The 26,364-nt window shown below is 43.6% G+C and overlaps 1 protein-coding gene across 1 annotated transcript in view; it reads right to left on the reverse strand.

Moving 5' to 3' along the window:
- The window catches only part of BAP1 (BRCA1 associated protein 1), a 37,514-nt gene extending 11,585 nt beyond the window's left edge, over positions 1-25,929 (reverse strand). The window contains exons 1-7 of the mRNA XM_056525106.1: positions 25,351-25,929; positions 12,268-12,297; positions 10,758-10,812; positions 10,544-10,676; positions 10,270-10,389; positions 8,811-8,872; positions 1,026-1,168 (exon numbers count right to left, since the gene is read on the reverse strand). Coding sequence (XP_056381081.1) covers positions 1,026-1,168; positions 8,811-8,872; positions 10,270-10,389; positions 10,544-10,676; positions 10,758-10,812; positions 12,268-12,297; positions 25,351-25,564 — 757 coding nt within the window. The 5' untranslated portion in view covers positions 25,565-25,929. The remainder of the gene's footprint in view (positions 1-1,025; positions 1,169-8,810; positions 8,873-10,269; positions 10,390-10,543; positions 10,677-10,757; positions 10,813-12,267; positions 12,298-25,350) is intronic.
- Between the last annotated feature and the right edge of the window lie 435 nt (positions 25,930-26,364).

Here is a 26,364-nt window from a genome sequence, read left to right on the forward strand (position 1 = left end):
CAGTGGCGGGGAGCTGTGTAGTGAGGACAGCTGCACAGCGCTCAGAGCGCTGTGCAGCTGTTCTCACTACACAGTTCCCCACCACTGCGGTTAAGTGCTCCAACCGTGGAGTTCCATAGGCCGTGCTGGAACATGGTATAGTGGGGGAAGATTTTCGTTGTGTAGGTTTGGGTGCCAAGCACAGGCCAAAGCAATCTTTTCTTAATAAAGCTTAAAGAGGTTATACAGCGGCTGTAGTTCAAAGGTATACCCGTTCTGTAGTATAAAACAAAACAAACCTTCACTCACCTCCTGTGCTCCCTCTACTTTGGTTCCCTTGCAGCAATCCTCATTCTGAGCAACAGCCTGGCGTGTCGGGCCCAGGAAGCCCCCGGGTCCAGTGTGTGACACTGCTGCTCAGCGAATCAATAGCTGTAGTTGCGTCCCGCCATTGCCGGCAATTCGTTGAGCAGTAGTGTGACACGCTGGGCCCGGGTGCTTCCTGGGCCCGAGAATCTCCTTGCGGTTTAGAGAAAGGATCACTGCAGGGGAACCAGAGGAAGACACGGAGCGCAGGAAAGGTTTGTATTGTTTTATACTACAGAATGGGCATTCTTTTGAAAAACCCGAGCCGCTGGATAACCTCTTTAATTATAGTATAATAAATATAGTTCTATGACATCTTTCTATGTTTTCTGTATAAAGGGCATTGCCTAAAGCAGTGTTTCCCAACCAGGGTGCCTCCAGGTGTTGCAAAACTACAACTCCCAGAATGTCTGGACAGCCAAAGGCTGTCCAGGCATGCGGGAGTTGTAGTTTTGCAACATCTGGAGGCACCCTGGTTGGGAAACACTGGCCTAAAGATTAGACATATGTAAAAGAGCTCTGTTAAGGGAGTTTTGCACACACACCATTTTTTGTGGAAAACGCTGCAGTTCTTGTGGCAGTTTTTATATTGAGTTTTTTAGCCAAAAACAAAAGTGGATTCAAAAGATATGGGAAACACAAAGGAGGAACTATAGAAACTGCTTTTATTATGATCTCACCATGATCAATAGGGTAAACCTTCAGGCCATCCAGCTCAAATAGGCGTCCTTTAATAGGAACGTAACTGACAAAGTGGAACGCCTCCATGGTGCGCACAGCACTGATGCCATTCTGCTTTTCCGGCAGGTGACGTGGCTCCGGCCTGCAGGAAGAAAAGATTGCAGCATTCTTGTTAATATCGAAAAGCTGAAAAAAGACCTTGTCTTACACATCTGATGAGTTGGTACAATGTACCTTTGAGTTGTAAGTTAAAACCAGCAGCAGGATAACTCTGGACACGGCCTTTTGGCAAGATCTAGGGATACTCAATCTAGAACATGTGTACCGCGACAATGTGCTTTGTTCGTTTGACCAATTGCAATCGAGCTATGCTTTACCTAGGCATTGTTTTTTCAAATACCTACAACTCCGCCATGCACTCAATGCTCAGTGCCCTACAGCGTGTTTGCCAATCTCGGCTTTCCCTCTTATAGGTGTTCTGAGGTCGCAGGGACCTAGGGGGCTGGTGTCCATCCTATACACACATCTTATTTAGGCCAAGATTTCCCGCTCCCAGATGCCGGCGGTTCGGCATTAGGAATCCCACATTCCCAATATGTCCAAAGAAGTTTGGGACAATGTTTTCTCCTCACACATGCTGGTATCCCCAGCGGCTAATAAATTGATTCAATTGAATATTATCCATTACAGCTATATCACCCCCTCCCCCTTAGGTTGCATAGAATGGGTCGTTCTGACTCGGATGCTTGTCATCGCTGTGGTGCTGCGAGAGCAGACTTTTGGCACCTCATCTGGGCCTGCCCTATCATTGAGACATTTTGGCGCGAGGTTATCCAACTTTTCGCAACTCTTGCTTAACCGTCCCTATCTGACATCATGGATGAGGAGATATGGACACACTATGTCCGCATCTTTTTGAGGGAAACTCTGTTTATGGCCAGGAAAGCTATTGCACTCAAGTGGATGGACCCCGGCCCTCCTACCTTGTCTCAGTGGAAGGCTATTGTTAAAGGGTACCTCTCATCAAATAAACTTTTGATATATTTTAGATTAATGAATGTTGAATAACTTTCCAATAGCATGTTAATGAAAAATATGCTTCTTTCTATTGTATTTTTCCCGATCAGTCCTGTCAGCAAGCATTTCTGACTCATGCTGGAGTCCTAAACACTCAGAGCTGCCAGCCTGCTTTGTTCACAGCCAAACAGGCTGTGAACAAAGCAGGCTGGCAGCTCTGAGTGTTCTCCTTTGTGAACAAAGCAGACTGGCAGCTCGTAGTGTTTAGGACTCCAGCATGAGTCTGAAATGCTTGCTGCCAGGACTGGTAGGGAGACCCCTAGTGGTCATTTCTTCAAAGTGGAAAATTAAAATAGAAAGAAGCATATTTTTTAATAACATGCAATTGTGAAGTTATTCTGCATACATTAACCCCTTAAGGACTCAGGGTTTTTCTGTTTTTGCACTTTCGTTTTTTTCTCCTTACCTTTAAAAAATCATAACCCTTTCAATTTTCCATCTAAAAATCCATATTATGGCTTATTTTTTGCGTCGCCAATTCTACTTTGCAGTGACATTAGTCATTTTACCCAAAAATGCACGGCGAAACGGAAAAAAAAATCATTGTGCGACAAAATAAAAAAAGAACCGCCATTTTGTAACTTTTGGGGGCTTCCGTTTCTACGCAGTGCATATTTCGGTAAAAATTACACCTTATCATTATTCTGTAGGTCCATACGGTTAAAATGATACCCTACTTATATAGGTTTGATTTTGTCGCACTTCTGGAAAAAATCATAACTACATGCAGGAAAATTTATACGTTTAAAAATGTCATCTTCTGACCCCTATAACTTTTTTATTTTTCCACGTACGGGGCGGTATGAGGACTCATTTTTTGCGCCGTGATCTGAAGTTTTTATTGGTATGATTTTTGTTTTGATCTGACTTTTTGATCACTTTTTATTCATTTTTTAATGTTATAAAAAGTTACCAAAATACGCTTTTTTGGATTTTGGAATTTTTTTGCGCGTACGCCATTGACCGTACGGCTTAATTAATTATATATTTTTATAGTTCGGACATTTATGCACGCGGCGATACCACATATGTTTATTTTTATTTTTTTTTACACTGTTTTATTTTTCTTATGGGAAAAGGGGGGTGATTCAAACTTTTATTAGGGAAGGGGTTAAATGACCTTTATTAACACTTTTTTTTTACTTTTTTTTTTGCAGTGTTATAGGTCCCATAGGGACCTATAACACTGCACACACTGATCTCTCATCCTGATCACAGGAGTGTATTAACACGCCTGTGATCAGCATTATCGACGCTTGACTGCTCCTGCCTGGATCTCAGGCACGGAGCAGTCATTCGTCGATCGGACACCAGGGAGGCAGGTAAGAGCCCTCCCGGTGTCCGATCAGCTTTTCGGGACGCCGCGATTTCACCGCGGCGGTCCCGAACAGCCCGACTGAGCAGCCGGGACACTTTCAGTTTCACTTTAGAAGCGGCGGTCAGCTTTGACCGCCGCTTCTAAAGGGTTAATACCGCACATCGCTGCGATCGGCGATGTGTGGTATTAGCCGCGGGTCCCGGCCGTTGATTAGCGCCGGGACCCACGCGATATGATGCGGGATCGCGGCGCGATCCCGCTTCATATCGCGGGAGCCGGCGCAGGACGTAAATATACGTCCTGCGTCGTTAAGGGGTTAATCTATAATATATCAAACGTTTTTTTGATGAGAGGTACCCTTTAATGCTATGATACCTTTCTCCCATTTAGTTTATAAAAATAGGAAATGTCCGGGTAAATTCCTCTCTGTGTGGGGTGTATGGTGCTCCTCCCAGTCCACCCAATGTTCATACTCTATGGGGGACATGTATAATTTCCAGTGTATAATAGAAGTTTTTTACCCCTCTGCCTGTTGTCTAAATTTGGCGCAGCTGCGTTAAATGTATCATTCTTGTGCAGCTACTTTCTTGAATTGTGTTTAAATTTAGAATTCTCCTCAGAGCATAAATTTACACCGCAGCTCTATTTAGTAGGAGCTTTGTCTGCAGCGTATCTGCACCTAAACAGTAAGTTTTGTCCTCGTTAGGGATTGACCGATTATCGGCACGGCCGATATTATCGGCCGATATTCACGTTTTTTCCCGTTATCGGCTTCTAACCTGCCGATAATGCCAATAATGCGCAAAACAAGGCGTGCGCACGAATCGCGGGACTTCAGGCCGGGACTGAAGTCCCGCGATTCGTGCGCACGCCTTGTTTTGCCGTGCGGAGCAATTGCCTGACAGCATGGTGAAGAGGAAGCTGTCAGCTGTTCCGCTCCTCCACTTCTCCACTCCCTCACCTTTCTCACGCTGCCATCCACGGCAGGGGCGTCCCTATTTCAAATTATCCGGGGCCTGAGCCCCATATGTCAGCAAAGGAGCCCCGAATGTCAGGAGGCGGTAGTGGCCGTTCATCTGCCCTTGCACTTTTTCTTTTAATAAAGCATATGCGGACCTCCCCGCTCTCCTCCCCTTCGGCACTGAAGGGGACCTCGCTCCGGGCCGGTGTTATAAAGGAAACTGTGTCCCTGTGGAGGAGAGTCACATTCTGCTACAGGGACACAGTTTTCTTTATTACACCAGCGATGAGTTAACAGGCAGGGACGCAGCACACGACGCAGGCACCTAACGTCACGGTCCGTACCCTGGCTGAAGGAGGAGGACATCCCGCCGCCACAGAGCTGCTTCAGCTGTCCTCCCCACAAGGTGAGAAGGTGGGTGAAAAGGAGGATGGGGGGGGGAGAAAGAGCCGTATGGAATGAGGGAGGGGGCTGTAATTGGAGTGTAGAAAATCACAGGGGGGGGGGGGGGGGGGTTAGAAGATAATAAAGCATCAAAGAGGTGTGTGTGTGTGTGTGGGAGGTTGATGGCGGAGAAGTTTTAATAATTATAGAGTCGGGGAGGAGGGCAGAAAAGTGTGGTGGTGGTGGAGACAAGGGGATCTGGAGGGGACTTAGTGGCTGAAGGAGGATAACAGAGGGTCTGAGAGTGACTAAGGCAGTGGTGTACAAACTGTGGCCCTCCAGATGTTGCAAAACTACAACTCCCAGCATGCCTGGACAGCCAATGGAACGGGCATGCTGGGAATTGTAGTTTTGCAACATCTGGAGGGCCACAGTTTGGACACCACTGGACTAAGGGTTCCAAACAAGGGGAAAGGGGGGATCTGGAGGAGAACTAAGAGGTCTGGGGGGACTAAGCGCTCATCCACACTGCGGACATTCGGCTGGCATAATTTCACTGTGGAAATCCACTAGCAGCAGAGTCCTATTGTTTAAAATGGGATTCTGTTGCTCTGTGTATACTGTGGAATTGCCACAGTGGAATTATGCTGGCGCAATGGAGAAATAGCCGATAATTTATACCAGAATATCGGTATAAATTATCGGCTATCGGTCTTAACCTCCACAGATTATCGGTAACGACCCTAAAAAATCGATATCGGTCGATCCCTAGTCCTCGTTATTAGTTTTAGAATTTGTGGTATCTCCGTACTCTGGCTAAATTGTGTCCCAAAAAATGGGGATTTTTTTTTCCCATTTACCTCTTGTGAAAATGTAAAGTATGCGGCAACACCTGCATGTCAGTGTAAATAATTTTATTTTTATACACTAACATACTGGTGTAGACTCCAACTGTTCCTTTTCATAATGGGTAAAAGGAGAAAAAGCCCCCCAAAATCTGTAAGGCAATTTCTCCCGAGTACGGCGATACCCCATATGTGGCCCTAAAATGTTGCCATGAAATACGACAGGGCTCCAAAGTGAGAGAGCGCCATGCGCATTTGAGGCCTAATTTAGGGTTTTGCATAGGGGTGGACATAGGGGTATTCTATGCCAGTGTTTCACAAACAGGGTGCCTCCAGCTGTTGCAAAACTCCCAACATGCCTGGACAGTCAATGGCTTTCCGGCAATACTGGGAGTTGTTGTTTTGCAACAGCTGGAGGCTCCATTTTGGAAACAGTGCCGTACCAGACGTTGTTCATATTTATTGGGGAGGGAGGGGGGCTGTGTAGCGGTATGTGTATATATAGTGTTTTTTACTTATTTTATTTAAGTGTAGTGTAGTGTTTTTAGGGTACAGTCACACGGGCGGGGGTTGACAGCGAGTTTGCTGCATCTCAATCTTGCAGCACTCCCTGTAAACCTCCGCCCATGTGAGTGTACCCTGTTCATTCACATTGGGGGGAGGGGGGGGGGGGGGGGGAACATCCAGCTGTTGCAAAACTACAACTCCGAGCATGCCCTTTGGCTGTCCGTGCATGCTGGGAGTTGTAGTTTTGCAACAGCTGGAGGCACTCTGGTTGCGAAACACGGAAACAGACTCAGTGTTTCGCAACCAGTGTGCCTTCAGCTGTTGCAAAAACTTCAAATCTCAGCATGCAGTGACAGCAGAAGGACATGCTGGAACTTGTAGTTATGCAACAGCTGGAGGCATACTGCTACAACTCCCAGCATGCCCTTTGGCAGTCTGTGCATGCTGAGGGTTGTAGTTATGCAACAGCTGAAGGCACACTGGTTGCAAAACACTTGAAAGTTTTTTACTTAACTTAGTGTTTCCAAACCAGTGTGCCTCCAGCTGTTGCACAACTTCAATTCCCAGCATGCATGGTCTGTCAGTGCATGCTGGGCGTTATAGTTTGGAGGCACAGCTGGAGGCACACGGGTTGGGAAAAAGAGTTAGGAAACTAACAATGTTTCCCAACTAGTGTGCCTCCAGCTGTTGCAAAACTATAATTCCCAGCATGGCCAGACATGCTGGAAGTTGTATTTCGGCAATATCTGAAGGGTCAGATGTTGACGAACTACAACTCCCAGCATGCTTGGGCAGTCTGGTATGCTGGGAGTTGTAGTTTTGCAACAGCTGGAGGTCCACAGTTTGTAGACCACTGTATAATGGTCTCCAATCTGTGGTCTTCCAGATGTTACAGAACTACAACTCCCAGCATGCCTCGACAGAGTAGGCATGCTGAGATTTGTAATTTTGGAACATCTGGAAGAGCACAGATTGGAGACCATTATACAGTGGTCTCCAAACTGTGGCCCTCCAGATGTTGCAAAACTACAACTCCCAGCATGCCCAGAAAGCCAAAGGCTGTCTGGGCATGCTGGGAGTTGCAGTTTTTAAACTCCCAGAGGCAGCAGTGAGATCGCTTTACGGCGATCTCACTGCTGCCAATGAAGATGCCGCACTGCTGCCAATGAAGATGCCGCCCTGCTGCAAACTCACCGCGGGGAAGCACCACCCCCGGGACCGCCTGGAGGACGACATTCGCACCGGGACTGCTCATGACACCGCATGGCCGGGTAAGTGACGCTGGGGGACGGGTAAGGGGCACTTAGCAGAGTGGTGTGTGTCCCGATCCCCGTGATCCGGACTCACACACCACGCTGCTAAGTATTCTCATAGCAAAACGATGCTATCAGCTAGTCAGAATTGACTGATAGCAGCGATCACTGGGGGGGGGGGGGGGGGTTGGATGAAACCCCCCGTGGTCACATGGTAAGATGGCTGGTTATCAGTGATAGCCACCATCTTACCGGGCGCTGGGGAAAAGTATAACGGAAAGCAGTAACTTGTAAAAATAAAAGGAGAATGATCTACAGTGTTAAGTGGATTACAAAGCTATTTTAATGTGACGGAGCTTGTTCAATGATAAGTAAGATATCAAACATTTCCTATGTAAATGTATTAAATTGTTGGATCATAAAATAACAAAACCAAAATACAAGTGATCTAGTGAATAACTGAACTGTAAACAAATATTCTATATGCAAATTATTTTAAAAGTGCTTTGGAATAACCAAGGAGTAAAAAGCAATATAAAGCAAACCAAAGGAGGAATTGAGATGGGAAAGTAAAAACATTCTGGTGGTTCCTTAGTAGAACTTTCCTTCAGAAATAGAAAGGATCGCTACGTGCAGTTAAAGTTGGCTTATATTTACGGGGAAAAAGACGCACTTGCGTCAAAATTTTTGGTGCAAAGGAAAAGAACGCAGGTAATAAATCCATGTGTACTATAGATGTCACTCCAAGGTACCCTGATTCAGCCACATCTGGAGGACATGCTCTACCAAAACGTGCGCAAAAAAAAGGGCTTGCGCAAAATTTTGCGCAAAAAAATACACACAAAACAGGGGTAAAATATTTGATACATGTCCCCCTATGTCTCTTCCTAGGACTCTGTGACCGCCTCCCGGGGCCAAGAGTGGTTGTTTTATGAGGCATTCGTTTTGCACCTCTTCTATGTCATGTTTGTTAGCCTTCTGTATTTTATTCTCATGCATGGGTCTGCTGTGTAACACCTCCACTCTCCCTTTTCTAGTTTTCCCCTCCCCACTTTTTTTCAATTTCCCTATTTTTATATTAAGGTGGTACCTACTTGTCTCGAAGTTATACTCCATACTAGTACTCTAGGTGTATGTTCGCTGACTGGTCTAGTTTCTCACAGTTTTGTGTTCTTTACTCATTGTCCAAAATATTGCATTATACAATAGATACCATTGTCGTTTAAATTATGTTTAATTGCATTGAACTTCAAGTGCCTTGATATATTGTAATGCGAACGGGACTTTGTTCACTTTATTGGGCCTGTTGGTTGATCTTTATTTACTCTTCTATAAAACGAATAAAAAATAAATAAAAAAAACAGCAGCAGGATTCCAGGCTATGTACACAAGATTTGAGATTTTGTTGCAGATTTTCTGCACAACTCTGAGGTTCTTACCTGGCATGGCTGTTGTGAGCTTTCGCCAGTTCAGGAGCGTTCCCAATGGCGTAACCTTTACTCTAAGGGAGGAGAAAAATATTTCTATATGTGACCTGTATAATGCTGATCAGAGAGGAATAAACACTTAAAGGGGTTCTCCGCCCCTAGACATCTTATCCCCTATCCAAAGGATTGGGGATAAGATGTCCGATCGCGGGGGTCCTGCCGCTGGGAACCCTCGCGAACTCCTGCTGGAGATTGCGGGGTTTCCAAGCAGCGGGACCCACGTGATTAGACATCTAATCTCCAATCCTTTGGATAGGGGATAAGATGTCTAGGGGCGGAGTACCCCTTATCGTATTGAGTCTGCTCCATTGCATCTCCTGTTCCATATTAGGCTGGGTTCACACTGTGTTTTTCCCCTCTGTTTAACATATACATTGGAAAAAGCTCCCAAAGTATATGTTAAACACGAAAGAGACCTAACAGTGACATTCAAACTTTTGCCTGTGAGGGATTAATACAACATTTTTGCAGTATACTAACTTAAAATAATCAGATTAATAGAACCCTAGGAAGATATTTAGCCTGTAAAGAAGGAGCTTTTCTGACATACACAATAAATGTAGGAGAAAAACGAAGTGGAAACCCTGATAAACTGGGGGGATTTCCTGTCTCCTATACATGCTGATAACCCATGTGAGAGCAATTTCGGCAATCTAAATAGTAGTCACCCAGTTTTAACGTATTTCAGGCATTTACCACAAATTACAACTTGACAAAACTTTGGTGGAACTGAGCTGCAATACCACACACAAACTGAGGATAAATGTCAAACTGTTTCTGGAATAAAGCAGCTGTGTTTTTCCAGTCTTGGATAACTCCTTTAAAGGAGTATTCTGGCTTTATACATATTACGATGTATGAACGCAGGGGTCCCGACACTGGGAATCCCCACAATCTTGGTGCAGCCCCCATCATTCTGTGCTGGGCGCTGCCTCCGGGACGGGGACGTGACGGCCACGCCCCCTAGTGACGTCACACCACGACCCATCCATTCATGTCTATGGGAGAGGGCGTGATGGCGTCACACCCCCTCTCATAGATATGACTGGAGGGGGCGTGGCCGTCACGTCACATCCCCGACTCGAAGGCAGCGCCCAGCACAGAATGCCGGGGGCTGCAACAAGATCGCGGGGGTTCCCCAGTGGCGGGACCCCTGCGATCATTCATCTTATCCCCTATCCTTTGATACCCCTTTATCCTTTGATAAGGCATACCCCTTTTAAGTCTGTAAGTTTTGCATTCAGGCAGCATTTTGAAGTCATATTTTCATTTTCCAAACAAATTTGTACAATGGGTGGTGATACTAGCTCTCCAGTAAAACAGATACTCCCAGCATGCTGACTAACATCAAGGGAATGGGGGAAAGAGAATTCATGCAAGAAGCAATAACAAGGTTGGCTGCTATTATTACCTCTGGGCTGAAGCCTTTGGTGAAGTCCTTGATACGGCTCAGAGTCGGCCCCAGGTGTACCCCATTGCAGTTCAGGAGAACACTCAGGAGGGCATGAGTAGCACAGGAATTAGGGATCAACTGCAACAGAAGGAAACAAGGATGAGAAGGAGAAGGCCAGTGGGGGCCAGAAACCATGTCGTATTGTGGAAAAAGAGGAGCAAGGCCGCTGTTTACTCTCACTGTTCTGATGCTAAGAGGATAAAAGAGGATGGAATATAATCTTACTAGTCACCTGATGGGCAAAGAACATGTTATTGACCACCTCATCCTCCATGACTGACGTGTCATCCAGCAGGGTGGACACTTTACGTCGCGAGCGTCGTTCCTCGATCCATTTGAATAAGAAGATGAAGCCATAAACAGGCCTGTGGGGAAGGAAGGAATAAGTCAGGAGTGAGCAGACAGATGTCAGGGGTTACACACATGTGGAATAGCGGACATCATACCCTGGGCACTTGCTCTGCAGATCATAGATCTCTTCCACTTGCACACCCTTCACACCTAAAGCAAAAAACAGTAGAAGACAAGTGAAATCATTACCAGACCTCCATGACTAGGTTATCATAGTGTTCTTCTGTCAGCCTAAGGCTGGGTTCACACCACGTTTTTGCAATACAGTTCCCGGATCAGGTTTTTGCTAAAAAGAACGGATTCCTCAAAACCTGACTAAACTGTATCAAAACATGTGTACAAATTGTAATCCGTATACGGTTTGAAAAATGATGTCGGGTTGAATCAGTTTTTTAAGAAAAAAACTCCATTATGAATTAAGTTTCACTTGTTTGATTGAAATTCCAAGAAAAAACTGGGCAACATCAAAAACCGTATGGTGCAAACCAGATGGAACCGTACGCACATACGGTTCTGTACGGTTCCCATTGACTCCCATGTTTTAAAAAAATTTATACGTTTCAATTTTTACGAAGGTTTTGGGTACGGGTAAAGAAAAAAACCTGACAAAACCGTACAAGATGCAGAACAGACACAACCTGATGCATCTTTTGGCGTACGTTTTTCAATGGAGAGTCAATGTATACGGTTTTCAATGCGGTTCCATAGGGTTTTCAAATTCAAAACGTATACGGGAACTGTATTGCAAAAACGTGGTGTGAACCCAGGCTAATGAACAAACAACAAATAAACAGTGCAGCAAGAAGGCAAAGAACCTGTATGGGAGGAGATCCTGTGTCCACAGCTGGATTATGGGTTTCCATGCACAGGATCTTATTTCTAGCAGCACTGCCTTTTCTGTTTAAAGGGGTACTCCGCTGGAAAACATTTTTTTTTTAATCAACTGGTGACAGAAAGTTAAAGGGGTACTCCCACCCTAGACATCTTATCCCCTATCCAAAGGATAGGGGATAAGATGTCTGATCGTGGGGGGTCCCGCATTATTGCATGCGGTACCCACCTCTTTTTACACCGCAACCGCTGGAGGCTCTGAGTCGCGAGTCCGGGACGGAAGTCTGTGACCTCAGGACTCCGCCCCTTCCAGTACTTATCAGAGGAAATTCTTTTCTTTTTGAATTTCCTTTTTGCCTGACCACAGTGCTCTCTGCTGACACCTCTGTCAATTTTAGGAACTGTCCAGAGCAGAGACAAATCCCCACAGCAAATCTCTCCTGCTCCAGACAGTTCCTAAAATGGACAGAGGTGTCAGCAGAGATCACTGTGGTCAGACAGAAAGGAAATTCAAAAAGAAAATAACTTCCTGTGGAGCATACAACAGCTGATAAGTACTGGGAGGATTAAGATTTTTAAATAGAAGTAATTTACAAATCTGTTTAACTTTTTGGCACCAGTTGATTTAAAAAATAAATTAAAAAAATTCCAGGGGAGTACCCCTTTAAACATCTATACAGCTCCTATTATGATATCCCCTTTATTAGCAGAACATAGAGAAAAATTTCATAGTCCTGAAAACTATTTCCTGACATCGGTAAAATAACCACTCACCAAAATCCTCCACCAGCAACGTGAAGAGCCCTGTAATACAGAAAGAGAAGTGAATATTGAAATCCTGAGAGTCCTGAGGGAGTCCTGTGGTGTCAGTAAATGGTTATATATGTCCTCCTGATGTAAATACATGGTTATATACCCGCATCAGCCATCACATTAAAGGGGTATTCCGCTGCCCCTGCGTTCAGAACACTTTGTTCCAAACTGGCGGCAGGGGTCGTGACATCACCGCCCCGCCCCCAGCATTCTAAACGAATGCCGGGTGCTGCACATAGATCGTGGGGGGACCCAACGATCAGACATCTTTTCCTGCGATTAGGGAAAAGATATCTAGAGGCAGAGTACCCCTTTAAATCCACCTGCCTAAAATTGTGTAGGTCTCAATCATGGTGCCAAAACAGCTCTGACCCAAGACATGGACCCTAAGTGACTTTTGATGGTGTCTTGAAGCATCTGCCACCAAGATCAGCAACAGATCCTGTAAGTGTTAAGGTTTGGCATCCATGGATCAGAGCCAATTTTCATACAGGGATTTTGGAGTCAAAGCAAAAACCCTAAATTCTTTGTCATGTCTCTCAAACCATTCTTGAAAATAAGTTGCAGTAAGGTTTTTATATTTTGATAAACACGCACCAATCTCTGTGATCCGTGCTTTCTTGTAGAGCCTTCACAAGGCTCAAAGGAATAAGACGCCAGCCAAATGTCCGCTATTACACGGGACAATGATTTTTTGGCAGGTCAGGAAGGCCCAATCAGCCAATGAATGGATGTTTGCTCATCAGCTGATCACTAGCCCTATTAGATGGGGCCATATTAGCCCATAATCAAACGGTGACTCCGGCCGCCTCATTTTTGCCCCGTATCTGGATATCGGTTTTTGTGACCGGACCTAAAACCGAAGCATACCACGGTTTTAAGTCCAGTCAGAAAACTGAATACGGGGCAAAAATGACCCGACCGGAGTCACCATTTGACTCTGGTCGGCTCATTGAAATGAATTAGATACGGGCCGGGTCTGGCTGAGAAACGGGAGCGCCCGGTTTTCACTCCCCTCCAGCCGCATCCAGTTCTCATATAGTTAAATTGTAGTGTGAACCCAGCCTAATAGGGTCCTAAAGCAGGGTGTATTGTCCACCCTGCCATGCTACTTGGTCTGCAGCTTTATGTGGGTGTCAAAGTAATATCCACATGAATACCAAGGTTTCCCAGCAGAACATTCTGGTGTCATCTCTCTAGGTAAGTGATGCACACAGTTAACCACATGTGGAAGAAAAATTATTCATCTGACCAGATCCATTTTTCCATTGCTCCATGGTCCAGTTCTGATGCTCACATGCCCATTGTAAACACTTTGGGGAGACTTATCAAAATCTGTGCAGAGGAAAAGAGGTGCAGTTGCCCATAGCAACCAGATTGCTTCTTTATTTTTTGAAAAGGCCTCTGTGAAATAAAAGAAGCAAGCTGATTGGTTGCTATGGACAACTGGTACGCTCTTCCTCTCCACAGGTTTTGATAAATCTCCCCCTTTATGTAGCATACACACTCTGACCAGACTACACAGCATGCTGGTGTGCACAGTGTGTCAGTATTTTTTCACCAATTTGTGCCAGAGTAGCTCTTCTGTGGGGATGGACCACTTTTTGTAGGTACTAGGGATTGACCGATATCGTTTTTTTAGGGCCGATACCGAGAATCTGTGGAGGTTAGGGCCGATAGCCGATAATTTATACCGATATTCCGGTATAAGTTATCGTCTATTTATCCCCCTGCGACATCGCTGCAGATCATTGATTTAAAGCGGGCGCTTTAAATCAATGCACTGCAGTGGCTTTTGCGGTGCCATAGGCCGCCGCCGCCGCCACCACCCACTTCTCTCCCCCTGCATGATCGGGGGTCCTGAGACCTATCACCGCCACCGCTCCCCCCGCCGCGCCTAGGGGTGCCTCCAGCTGTTGCAAAACTACTACTCCCAGCATGCCCGGACAGCCGTTGGCTGTCCGGGCATGCTGGGAGTTGTAGTTTTGCAACAGCTGGAGGGCCTACTGTAGGTATAGTATATTATACAGACCCCTGTCCATCCCAGAACCCTGACTCACCTTCCCAGTTGCTGCAGGGACCGTCCGGGGAGGGTGGTCCGGGCCATCCATCCTTCCTGTAGTGTCCGGCAGCATTCCAGGTGGAGGGTGAACCGGTCCGGGCTGTCCTTCTCCGGGGGTCCTCTTCTCCACTCCGGGCAGGCTATGGCCTAGTAACGCTGCATAGACGCCGCTGCGCAGCGACGCACCTGACGTCACGGAGTAGCGGCGTCTATGCAGCGTACTAGGCCGGAGCCTGCCCGGAGTGGAGAAGAGGACCCCCGGAGAAGGACAGCCCGGACCGGTTCACCCTCCACCCGGAATACCGCCGGACACTAAGAAGGAAGGATGGATGGCCCGGACCACGGGTAAGTTAAATTTTTTTTATTGACTCGGAGGGTGGGGGAGGGGCCCGACCGGTATAGCGGTGTGGGCAAAAATCCATACCGTGGGAGAAAAAAAACGGTATCCGGTTCATACCGGTACACCGCCTAGCACTACGGTGGGGGGTGCGACGCGGTGCGGTGGGTCGGGGGGCGGTCGCGGTGCGGTAGGGGCGGTGCATTATCTGCTTATCGGCAAGGTAATTGCCGATAATGCCCAAAATCGTGATTATCGCCCGATAATATCGGCCATACCGATTATCGGTCGATCCCTAGTAGGTACTATTTGCTGCACACCAGTAACACCCCACAAGACCTCCCAGTGTGGAGAGGTTTTCATCCAGTCATCTAGCCAATACAACTTGAGCCTAAGGCTATGTTCACACTGCAGAATTTCTCCACGGAATTCTGCATAAAAACTATGCTGTAAATTCCGCAGAAATTTATTGTCCTTTCACTTTAATGGAACTCTGAAATTCTGCTGTGTGAATGGGACAGCAGAATCCCATTGAAGTGTATTGACTATGCAAATGGCCCCAAAACAAGTTGGCACACAACTGACACCACCGGGTTACCACAGGGTCACAACGGCTCCCATTGACTTGAATGGGGACCTTTGGAGATCCGGTAGTTTACTGGAGAAAAAACATAGCGCATGCATTTTTTTTCTCTGCTAAATTCTCATTGTTATGACGGATTTCCCTTTAGCAGAGCCCGACGGCAACGTGAGCCTATCCTTATCCACTTTTATCTTATGGCCAATTCTCATTCTTATTATTTTTATTACTACTACTAGCTGCAGTAATATTATATTGTATTACTGTATATTACATTATATTACAATAGAAAAACCAAAACCAAGTGACACCAAAACACATGTAGTGTAACAAATAGCACATTTTATTAAGTATCCATATAGAATAAAAGAATATTCAAATAAATATTAAGTATATTAAATAGAGCAAAAACAGTCAGAAATATTAATATTCTTTTATTCTATATGGATACTTAATCAAATTTGCTATTTGCTACACTACATGTTTCTTGTTAGGTTTTTCAAGTGTTTGTATTGGACACTGAACCCTTTCTTTTTGTCATAATTGAACATAATTATGTTCTGTACAATCTGTGATGTCAGTAAATGGTTCTATACATCCTGTGATGTAATCTAATGTCAGTATATGGTTATTCATCTCCTGTGATGTCAGTATATGGTTATATATGTAATCTGATGAGAGTATATGGTTATTCATCTCCTGTGATGTCAGTATATGGTTATATATGTAATCTGATGAGAGTATATGGTTATTCATCTCCTGTGATGTCAGTATATGGTTATATATGTAATCTGATGAGAGTATATGGTTTTTCATCTCCTGTGATGTCAGTATATGGTTATATATGTAATCTGATGAGAGTATATGGTTTTTCATCTCCTGTGATGTCAGTATATGGTTATATATGTAATCTGATGTGAGTATATGGTTATATATGTAATCTGATGAGAGTATATGGTTATTCATCTCCTGTGATGTCAGTATATGGTTATATATGTAATCTGATGTCAGTATATGGTTATATATGTAATCTGATGAGAGTATATGGTTATTCATCTCCTGTGATGTCAGTATATGGTTATATATGTAATCTGATGAGAGTATATGGTTATTCATCTCCTGTGATGTCAGTATATGGTTATATATGTAATCTGATGAGAGTATATGGTTATTCATCTCCTGTGATGTCAGTAAATAGTATCTACAGTCATGGCCGTAAATGTTGGCACCCCTAAAATTTGAAAGAAGAAAATTAAGTATTTCTCACAGAAGAGGATTTCAGTAACACATGTTTTGCTATACACACGTTTATTCCCTTTGTGTGTATTGGAACTAAACCAAAAAAGGGAGGAAAAAAGCAAATTGGACATAATATCACACCAAACTCCAAAAATGGGCTGGACAAAATTATTGGCACCAAAACTTCATATTTGGTTGCATAACCATTGGAAAAAATTACTGAAATCAGTCGCTTCCTATTAGGGATCGACCGATTATCGGTTTGGCCGATATTCACGATTTTGGACATTATCGGTATCAGCAATTATTTTGCCGATATGCCGATAATGCCCCGCCCCCCGGCCAGAGACTACCACCGCCGCCGCTGCCCCATTGCCTCCCCATCCTCTGGCCACATACATCCGCCCCATTGCCTCCCCCATCCTCTGGCACATACCGCCGCTGTTACCCCATTGCCTCCCCCATCCTCTGGCACATACCGCCGCCGCTACCCCATTGCCTCCCCCATCCTCTGGCACATACCGCCGCCGCTACCCCATTGCCTCCCCCATCCCCGGTGTTGTAATTACCTGTTCCCGGGGTCCGCGATACGTCCTGTGCTGTTGCTGGGCGCTGCGCAGCGCAATGACGAGTGACTTCCTCAACGTGACGTCACCGCCAGTGCACACAGTGATAGCGCAGGACGTCACAGGAGCCAGACGTATCGCGGACCCTGAGAACAGGTAATTATAACACCAGGGATGGGGGAGGCAATGGGACAGCGGTGGTGGTTGGACTAGGGAGGACCCCAGGACAGGCAGGGGGAGAGAAGCGGGTGGCGGTCTCTGGCCCCGCAAAAGCCGCTGAAGTTCATAGATTTAAAGCGCCCGGTTTAAATCATTGATCTGCAGGGGCTACTGCCCCGCCGGGGGGTATTAAATAGCCGATAACTTATACCGGGATATCGGTATAGGTTATCGGCTTGAAACGTACCAGATTATCGGTATCGGCCCTTAAAAAATTGATATCGGACGATCCCTACTTCCTATAACCATCAATAAGCTTCTTACACCTCTCAGCCGGAATGTTGGAGCACTCTTCCTTTGCAAACTGTTCCAGGTCTCTTATTGGAAGGCGCCTTTTCCCAACAGCAATTTTAAGATCTCTCCACAGGTGTTCAATAGGATTTAGATCTGGACTCATTGCTGGTCACTTCAGAACTCTTCAGCGCTTTGATGCCATCCATTTCTGGGTGCTTTTTGAAGTATGTTTGGGGTCATTGTCCTGCTGGAAGACCCCAGATTTTGGACGCAAACCCAGCTTTCTGACACTGGGCTGTACAGTGCAACCCAAAATCCATTGGTAATCCTCAGATTTCATGACACCTTGCACACAATCAAGGCACCCAGTGCCAGAGGCAGCAAAAAAAAAAAAAAAATATCATTGAAGCTCCCACATATTTCACTGTAGGTACTGTGTTCTTTTCTTTGTATGACTCATTCGATTTTCGGTAAACAGTAGAATGATGTGCTTTACCAAAGCTCTATCTTGGTCTCATCCGTCCACAAGACGTTTTCCCAGAAGGATTTTGGCTTACTCAAGTTCATTTTGGCAACATGTAGTCTTGCTTTTTTATGTCTCTGTGTCAGCAGTGGGGTCCTCCTGGGTCTCCTGCCATAGCATTTCATTTCATTTAAATGTCAACGGATAGTTCGCGCTGACGGACAGCTTGAATATCTTTGGAACTTGTTTGGGGCTGCTTATCTACCATCCGGACTATCCTGCATTGATACCTTTCATAAATTTTTCTCTCCCATCTACGCCCAGGGAGATTAGCTACAGTGCCATGGGTTGCAAACTTGTTGCGCACTGTGGACAAAGGCAAATCTAGATCTCTGGAGATGGACTTGTAACCTTGAGATTGTTGCTATTTTTCCATAATTTGGGTTCTCAAGTCCCCAGACAGTTCTCTTCTCCCCATGCTTCATGTGACACACACAGACAAACAATGCAAAGACTAAGTGAACTTCTCTCCTTTTTATCTGCTTTCAGGTGTGATTTTTACATTGCCCACACCTGTTACTTGCCCAAGGTGAGTTTAAAGGAGCATCACATGCTTGAAACAATCTTATTTTTCCTCAATTTTTAAAGGGTGCCAATAATTTTGTCCATCCCATTTTTGGAGTTTGGTGTGACATTATGTCCAATTTGCTTTTTTTCCTCCCTTTTTTGGTTTAGTTCCAATACACACAAAGGGAATAATAAACATGTGTATAACAAAACATGTGTTACTGCAATCCTTTTCTGTGAGAAATACCTCCTTTTCTAGAAACATTTCAGGGGTGCCAACATTTACAGCCATGACTGTATACCCTGTGATTTTAGTTAATGTTTATATACATCATGTGATCTCAGTAAATGGTTATATACATCGTGTGATGTCAGAAATGGTTATATACATCCCGTGACACCAGTAAATGGTTATACACATCCCGTGACATCAGTAAATGGTTATACACATCCCGTGATGTCAGTAAATGGTTATATACATTGTGTGATGTCAGTAAATGGTTATATACATTGTGTGATGTCAGTAAATGGTTATATACATCGTGTGATGTCAGTAAATGGTTATATACATCGTGTGATGTCAGTAAATGGTTATATACATCCCGTGATGTCAGTAAATGGTTATATACATTGTGTGATGTCAGTAAATGGTTATATACATTGTGTGATGTCAGTAAATGGTTATATAACTTGAGATGTCAGTAAATGGTTATATAACATTGTGTGATGTCAGTAAATGGTTATATACCGTATTTATCGGCATATAACACACACTTTTTAGGCTAAAATTTTTAGCCTAAAGTCTATGTGCGTGTTATACGCCGATACACCCCCAGGAAAGGCAGGGGGAGAGGCCGTCGCTGCCCGCTTCTCTCCCCCTGCCTTTCCTGGGGTCTAGAGCCCTGCTGCCGGCCCTTCTCTCCCCCTGACTATCGGTGCCGGCGCCGATAGCCAGGGGGAGAGAAGCGGCGCCGACAGCCAGGGGAAGAGAAGGGGCAGCGGCGCCGGCAATGGGTGCGCCGCGCCATGCATAGCAACGACGCAGGGGAGGCACGCCGGAGGCCTGCAGCAGTGCGGACCCGACCCCGGCAACAGGTAATTATGCCACCGGGGATGGGGGGAGGCAACGGGGCGCCGGCAATGGGTGCCGCTGCCCCTTCTCTCCCCCTGGCTATCGGCGCCGCTTCTCTCCCCTGGCTATCGGCGCCGGCACCAATAGTCAGGGGGACAGAACTGGCAGCGGCGCCGATAACCAGGGGGTGAGAAGGGCCGGCAGCACGGCTCTAGACCCCAGGAAAGGCAGGGGGAGAGAAGCGGGCAGTGATGGCCTCTCTCCCCCTGACTTTCCTGGGGGTGTATCGGGGTATACACGCGCACACACGCACCCTCATTTTACCATGGATATTTGGGTAACAAACTTTTTTTACCCAAATATCCTTGGTAAAATGTGGGTGCGTGTTATAGGCCGGTGCGTGGTATACCCCGATAAATACGGTACATTGTGTGATGTCGGTCAATGGTTATATACATCGTGTGATGTCAGTAAATGGTTATATACATCGTGTGATGTCAGTAAATGGTTATATACATCGTGTGATGTCAGTAAATGGTTATATACATTGTGTGATGTCAGTAAATGGTTATATACATCGTGTGATGTCAGTAAATGGTTATATACATCGTGTGATGTCAGTAAATGGTTATATACATCGTGTGATGTCAGTAAATGGTTATATACATTGTGTGATGTCAGTAAATGGTTATATACATTGTGTGATGTCAGTAAATGGTTATATACATTGTGTGATGTCAGTAAATGGTTATATACATTGTGTGATGTCAGTAAATGGTTATATACATCCTGTAATGTCAGCAAATGGTTATATACATCCTGTGATGTCAGTAAATGGTTATATACATCCTGTGATGTCAGTAATGGTTATATACATCCTGTAATGTCAGCAAATGGTTATATACATCCTGTGATGTCTGTAAATTGTTATATACATCCCATCCTGGATATCAGTTAATGGTTATATACAACCTGTGATGTCATTATATATGTCATGTGATGTTAGTAAGCAGTTAGATACATCCTGTCATGTCAGTAAATGGTTAGACACAGACTGTGATGTCAGTAAAGGATTACATATGGTCAGTATATATATTATGCTTCCTTTTATTGACTGTTAAGTGGTTATATACATCCTGTGAGATCAGTAACTGGTTATATATGTGCTATGATGAAAGTGACTGGTTATATCCGTGCTATGATGTCAGTGACTGGATATATACATCCCATTATGTCACTGAATAGTTATATACATGTTATGATGTCAGTGACTGGTTATATACATCCCATGATGTCACTGAATAGTTATATACGTGTTATGAGGTCAGTGACTGGTTATATACATCTCATGATGTCACTGAATAGTTATATACGTGTTATGATGTCACTGAATAGTTATATACATGTTATGATGTCAGTGACTGGTTATATACATCCCATGATGTCACTGAATAGTTATATACGTGTTATGAGGTCAGTGACTGGTTATATACATCTCATGATGTCACTGAATAGTTATATACGTGTTATGATGTCACTGAATAGTTATATATGTGTCATGATGTCACTGAATAGTTATATACGTGTTATGAGGTCAGTGACTGGTTATATACTTGTTATGATGTCACTGAATAGTTATATACGTGTTATGATGTCAGTGACTGGTTATATACGTGTTATGATGTCACTGAATAGTTATATACGTGTTATGATGTCACTGAATAGTTATATACGTGTCATGATGTCACTGAATAGTTATATACCTGTTATGAGGTCAGTGACTGGTTATATACTTGTTATGATGTCACTGAATAGTTATATATGTGTTATGATGTCAGTGACTGGTAATATACGTGTTATGATGTCACTGAATAGTTATATACGTGTTATGATGTCACTGAATAGTTATATACGTGTCATGATGTCACTGAATAGTTATATACGTGTTATGATGTCAGTGACTGGTTATCTACATCCCATGATGTCACTGAATAGTTATATACGTGTTATGATGTCAGTGACTGGTTATATACATCCCATGATGTCACTGAACAGTTATATACGTGTTATGATGTCAGTGACTGGTTATATACATCCCATGATGTCACTGAACAGTTATATACGTGTTATGATGTCAGTGACTGGTTGTATACATCCCATGATGTCACTGAATAGTTATATACGTGTTATGAGGTCAGTGACTGGTTATATACATCCCATGATGTCACTGAATAGTTATATACGTGTTATGATGTCAGTGACTGGTTATATACATCCCATGATGTCACTGAACAGTTATATACGTGTTATGATGTCAGTGACTGGTTGTATACATCCCATGATGTCACTGAACAGTTATATACGTGTTATGATGTCAGTGACTGGTTGTATACATCCCATGATGTCACTGAATAGTAATATACGTGTTATGATGTCACTGAATAGTTATATACGTGTTATGATGTCACTGAATAGTTATATACGTGTTATGATGTCACTGAATAGTTATATACGTGTTATGAGGTCAGTGACTGGTTATATACGTGTTATGATGTCACTGAATAGTTATATACGTGTTATGAGGTCAGTGACTGGTTATATACGTGTCATGATGTCACTGAATAGTTATATACGTGTTATGAGATCAGTGACTGGTTATATACATCCCATGATGTCACTGAATAGTTATATACGTGTTATGAGGTCAGTGACTGGTTATATACATCCCATGATGTCACTGAATAGTTATATACGTGTCATGATGTCACTGAATAGTTATATACGTGTTATGATGTCAGTGACTGGATATATACATCCCATGATGTCACTGAATAGTTATATACGTGTCATGATGTCACTGAATAGTTATATACGTGTTATGAGGTCAGTGACTGGTTATATACATCCCATGATGTCACTGAACAGTTATATACGTGTTATGATGTCAGTGACTGGTTATATACATCCCATGATGTCACTGAACAGTTATATACGTGTTATGATGTCAGTGACTGGTTGTATACATCCCATGATGTCACTGAATAGTTATATACGTGTTATGAGGTCAGTGACTGGTTATATACATCCCATGATGTCACTGAATAGTTATATACGTGTTATGATGTCAGTGACTGGTTATATACATCCCATGATGTCACTGAACAGTTATATACGTGTTATGATGTCAGTGACTGGTTGTATACATCCCATGATGTCACTGAACAGTTATATACGTGTTATGATGTCAGTGACTGGTTGTATACATCCCATGATGTCACTGAATAGTAATATACGTGTTATGATGTCACTGAATAGTTATATACGTGTTATGATGTCACTGAATAGTTATATACGTGTTATGATGTCAGTGACTGGTTATATACGTGTTATGATGTCACTGAATAGTTATATACGTGTTATGAGGTCAGTGACTGGTTATATACGTGTCATGATGTCACTGAATAGTTATATACGTGTTATGAGGTCAGTGACTGGTTATATACATCCCATGATGTCACTGAATAGTTATATACGTGTTATGATGTCAGTGACTGGTTGTATACATCCCATGATGTCACTGAATAGTTATATACGTGTTATGAGGTCAGTGACTGGTTATATACATCCCATGATGTCACTGAATAGTTATATACGTGTTATGATGTCACTGAATAGTTATATACGTGTTATGATGTCACTGAATAGTTATATACGTGTTATGATGTCACTGAATAGTTATATACGTGTTATGAGGTCAGTGACTGGTTATATACGTGTTATGATGTCACTGAATAGTTATATACGTGTTATGAGGTCAGTGACTGGTTATATACGTGTCATGATGTCACTGAATAGTTATATACGTGTTATGAGGTCAGTGACTGGTTATATACATCCCATGATGTCACTGAATAGTTATATACGTGTTATGATGTCAGTGACTGGTTGTATACATCCCATGATGTCACTGAATAGTTATATACGTGTTATGAGGTCAGTGACTGGTTATATACATCCCATGATGTCACTGAATAGTTATATACGTGTTATGAGGTCAGTGACTGGTTATATACATCCCATGATGTCACTGAATAGTTATATACGTGTTATGAGGTCAGTGACTGGTTATATACATCTCATGATGTCACTGAATAGTTATATACGTGTTATGAGGTCAGTGACTGGTTATATACATCCCATGATGTCACTGAACAGTTATATACGTGTTATGATGTCAGTGACTGGTTATATACATCCCATGATGTCACTGAACAGTTATATACGTGTTATGATGTCAGTGACTGGTTGTATACATCCCATGATGTCACTGAATAGTTATATACGTGTTATGAGGTCAGTGACTGGTTATATACATCCCATGATGTCACTGAATAGTTATATACGTGTTATGATGTCAGTGACTGGTTATATACATCCCATGATGTCACTGAACAGTTATATACGTGTTATGATGTCAGTGACTGGTTGTATACATCCCATGATGTCACTGAACAGTTATATACGTGTTATGATGTCAGTGACTGGTTGTATACATCCCATGATGTCACTGAATAGTAATATACGTGTTATGATGTCACTGAATAGTTATATACGTGTTATGATGTCACTGAATAGTTATATACGTGTTATGAGGTCAGTGACTGGTTATATACGTGTTATGATGTCACTGAATAGTTATATACGTGTTATGAGGTCAGTGACTGGTTATATACGTGTCATGATGTCACTGAATAGTTATATACGTGTTATGAGGTCAGTGACTGGTTATATACATCCCATGATGTCACTGAATAGTTATATACGTGTTATGATGTCAGTGACTGGTTGTATACATCCCATGATGTCACTGAATAGTTATATACGTGTTATGAGGTCAGTGACTGGTTATATACATCCCATGATGTCACTGAATAGTTATATACGTGTTATGATGTCACTGAATAGTTATATACGTGTTATGATGTCACTGAATAGTTATATACGTGTTATGATGTCACTGAATAGTTATATACGTGTTATGAGGTCAGTGACTGGTTATATACGTGTTATGATGTCACTGAATAGTTATATACGTGTTATGAGGTCAGTGACTGGTTATATACGTGTCATGATGTCACTGAATAGTTATATACGTGTTATGAGGTCAGTGACTGGTTATATACATCCCATGATGTCACTGAATAGTTATATACGTGTTATGATGTCAGTGACTGGTTGTATACATCCCATGATGTCACTGAATAGTTATATACGTGTTATGAGGTCAGTGACTGGTTATATACATCCCATGATGTCACTGAATAGTTATATACGTGTTATGAGGTCAGTGACTGGTTATATACATCCCATGATGTCACTGAATAGTTATATACGTGTTATGAGGTCAGTGACTGGTTATATACATCTCATGATGTCACTGAATAGTTATATACGTGTTATGAGGTCAGTGACTGGTTATATACATCCCATGATGTCACTGAATAGTTATATACGTGTTATGAGGTCAGTGACTGGTTATATACATCCCATGATGTCACTGAATAGTTATATACGTGTTATGAGGTCAGTGACTGGTTGTAAACCTTAATATGATCTCAGTGACTAGTTCTACGTGTCCTCGGGTGTCGGTGAGCAGTTACATAGTCCCTGTGATGTCCGCCATTGTATATTGTGCCCCAAGATACCTGGATCGCTCTCCAGCTCTAACCAGCCTTTATTCATGTTGTCTCCTCCATGCCTCCAAGGCTTTGACGTCACGGAGTGCGCCGGAAGCTTAGTGAGAAAACACACTTGGATGACGTCAGGTGCTGGTTGTAGATTCCAGAGCTGTGCCCTCCGTTCTCCTGGCGGCCATGCTTGTGTAGTCACTTCTATTTGTTGCGCAGCTGTTACGAGCATTATCAAAATGGCCGCTGGTTACGTCTTCTGGCGACAAAGCTAAGCAGACCAGCTCACGTACAAACCATCGCTCTAGCGGCCGCTGATTACATCATGTGACCAAAGGGAGTTACAGCTACGGCCATCTTACTTAAGGGCAAAGACCACACACCCTAATCTGAAGCTGGGGGATTTCTTCTCAGATGAGTAGTGGCCGCAATGTGATTATATCGGCCCTTGCTTCTGTGGCAGATAACAAGCATTTCAACTTCAATCATTGCTCTCTGGCTGTTGATACTACAACTACCAGCCACTGACATGCTGAGAAGTGTAATTCGTGCAATATCTATAAAGCCACAGCTTGGACTATCATAAAGTCTCAATAAAACAATCCACAATAATAATATAACACATGAAGAGTGGTGTAGTTGCCCATAGCAACCAATCAGATAGCTTCTTTCATGTGGATAAATGTAAAGTTATGCACCTGGGTACTAATAAGGCTACTTTCACACTGCCGCTGGGCACCGACACAAACGGCCGTTTAGGCTTTCTTTTTTTTTTCCTTTAACGGCCATTAGTGTAACAGTGCCCAACGGGAGGCATAACTGGCACAGAGGATCCCTTTCACTTGAATGGGATTCTCTGACATCCATTATTGCGGCCATTATTCCGCCAGAAGATAACGGAAAAAAAGATGTCGCAAGCACTAACTTTTCTCCCTCTATCTTCCAACGGACCCGCTACTGACGGGCAGTAGAGGTATTGTGAAAGGAGCCTTACCTGTATGCAACATATGTCGGGTGGAGTAAAACTGGGAG

The sequence above is a fragment of the Hyla sarda genome, chromosome 6, assembly GCF_029499605.1.
Source record: "Hyla sarda isolate aHylSar1 chromosome 6, aHylSar1.hap1, whole genome shotgun sequence".
NCBI lineage: Eukaryota > Metazoa > Chordata > Amphibia > Anura > Hylidae > Hyla > Hyla sarda.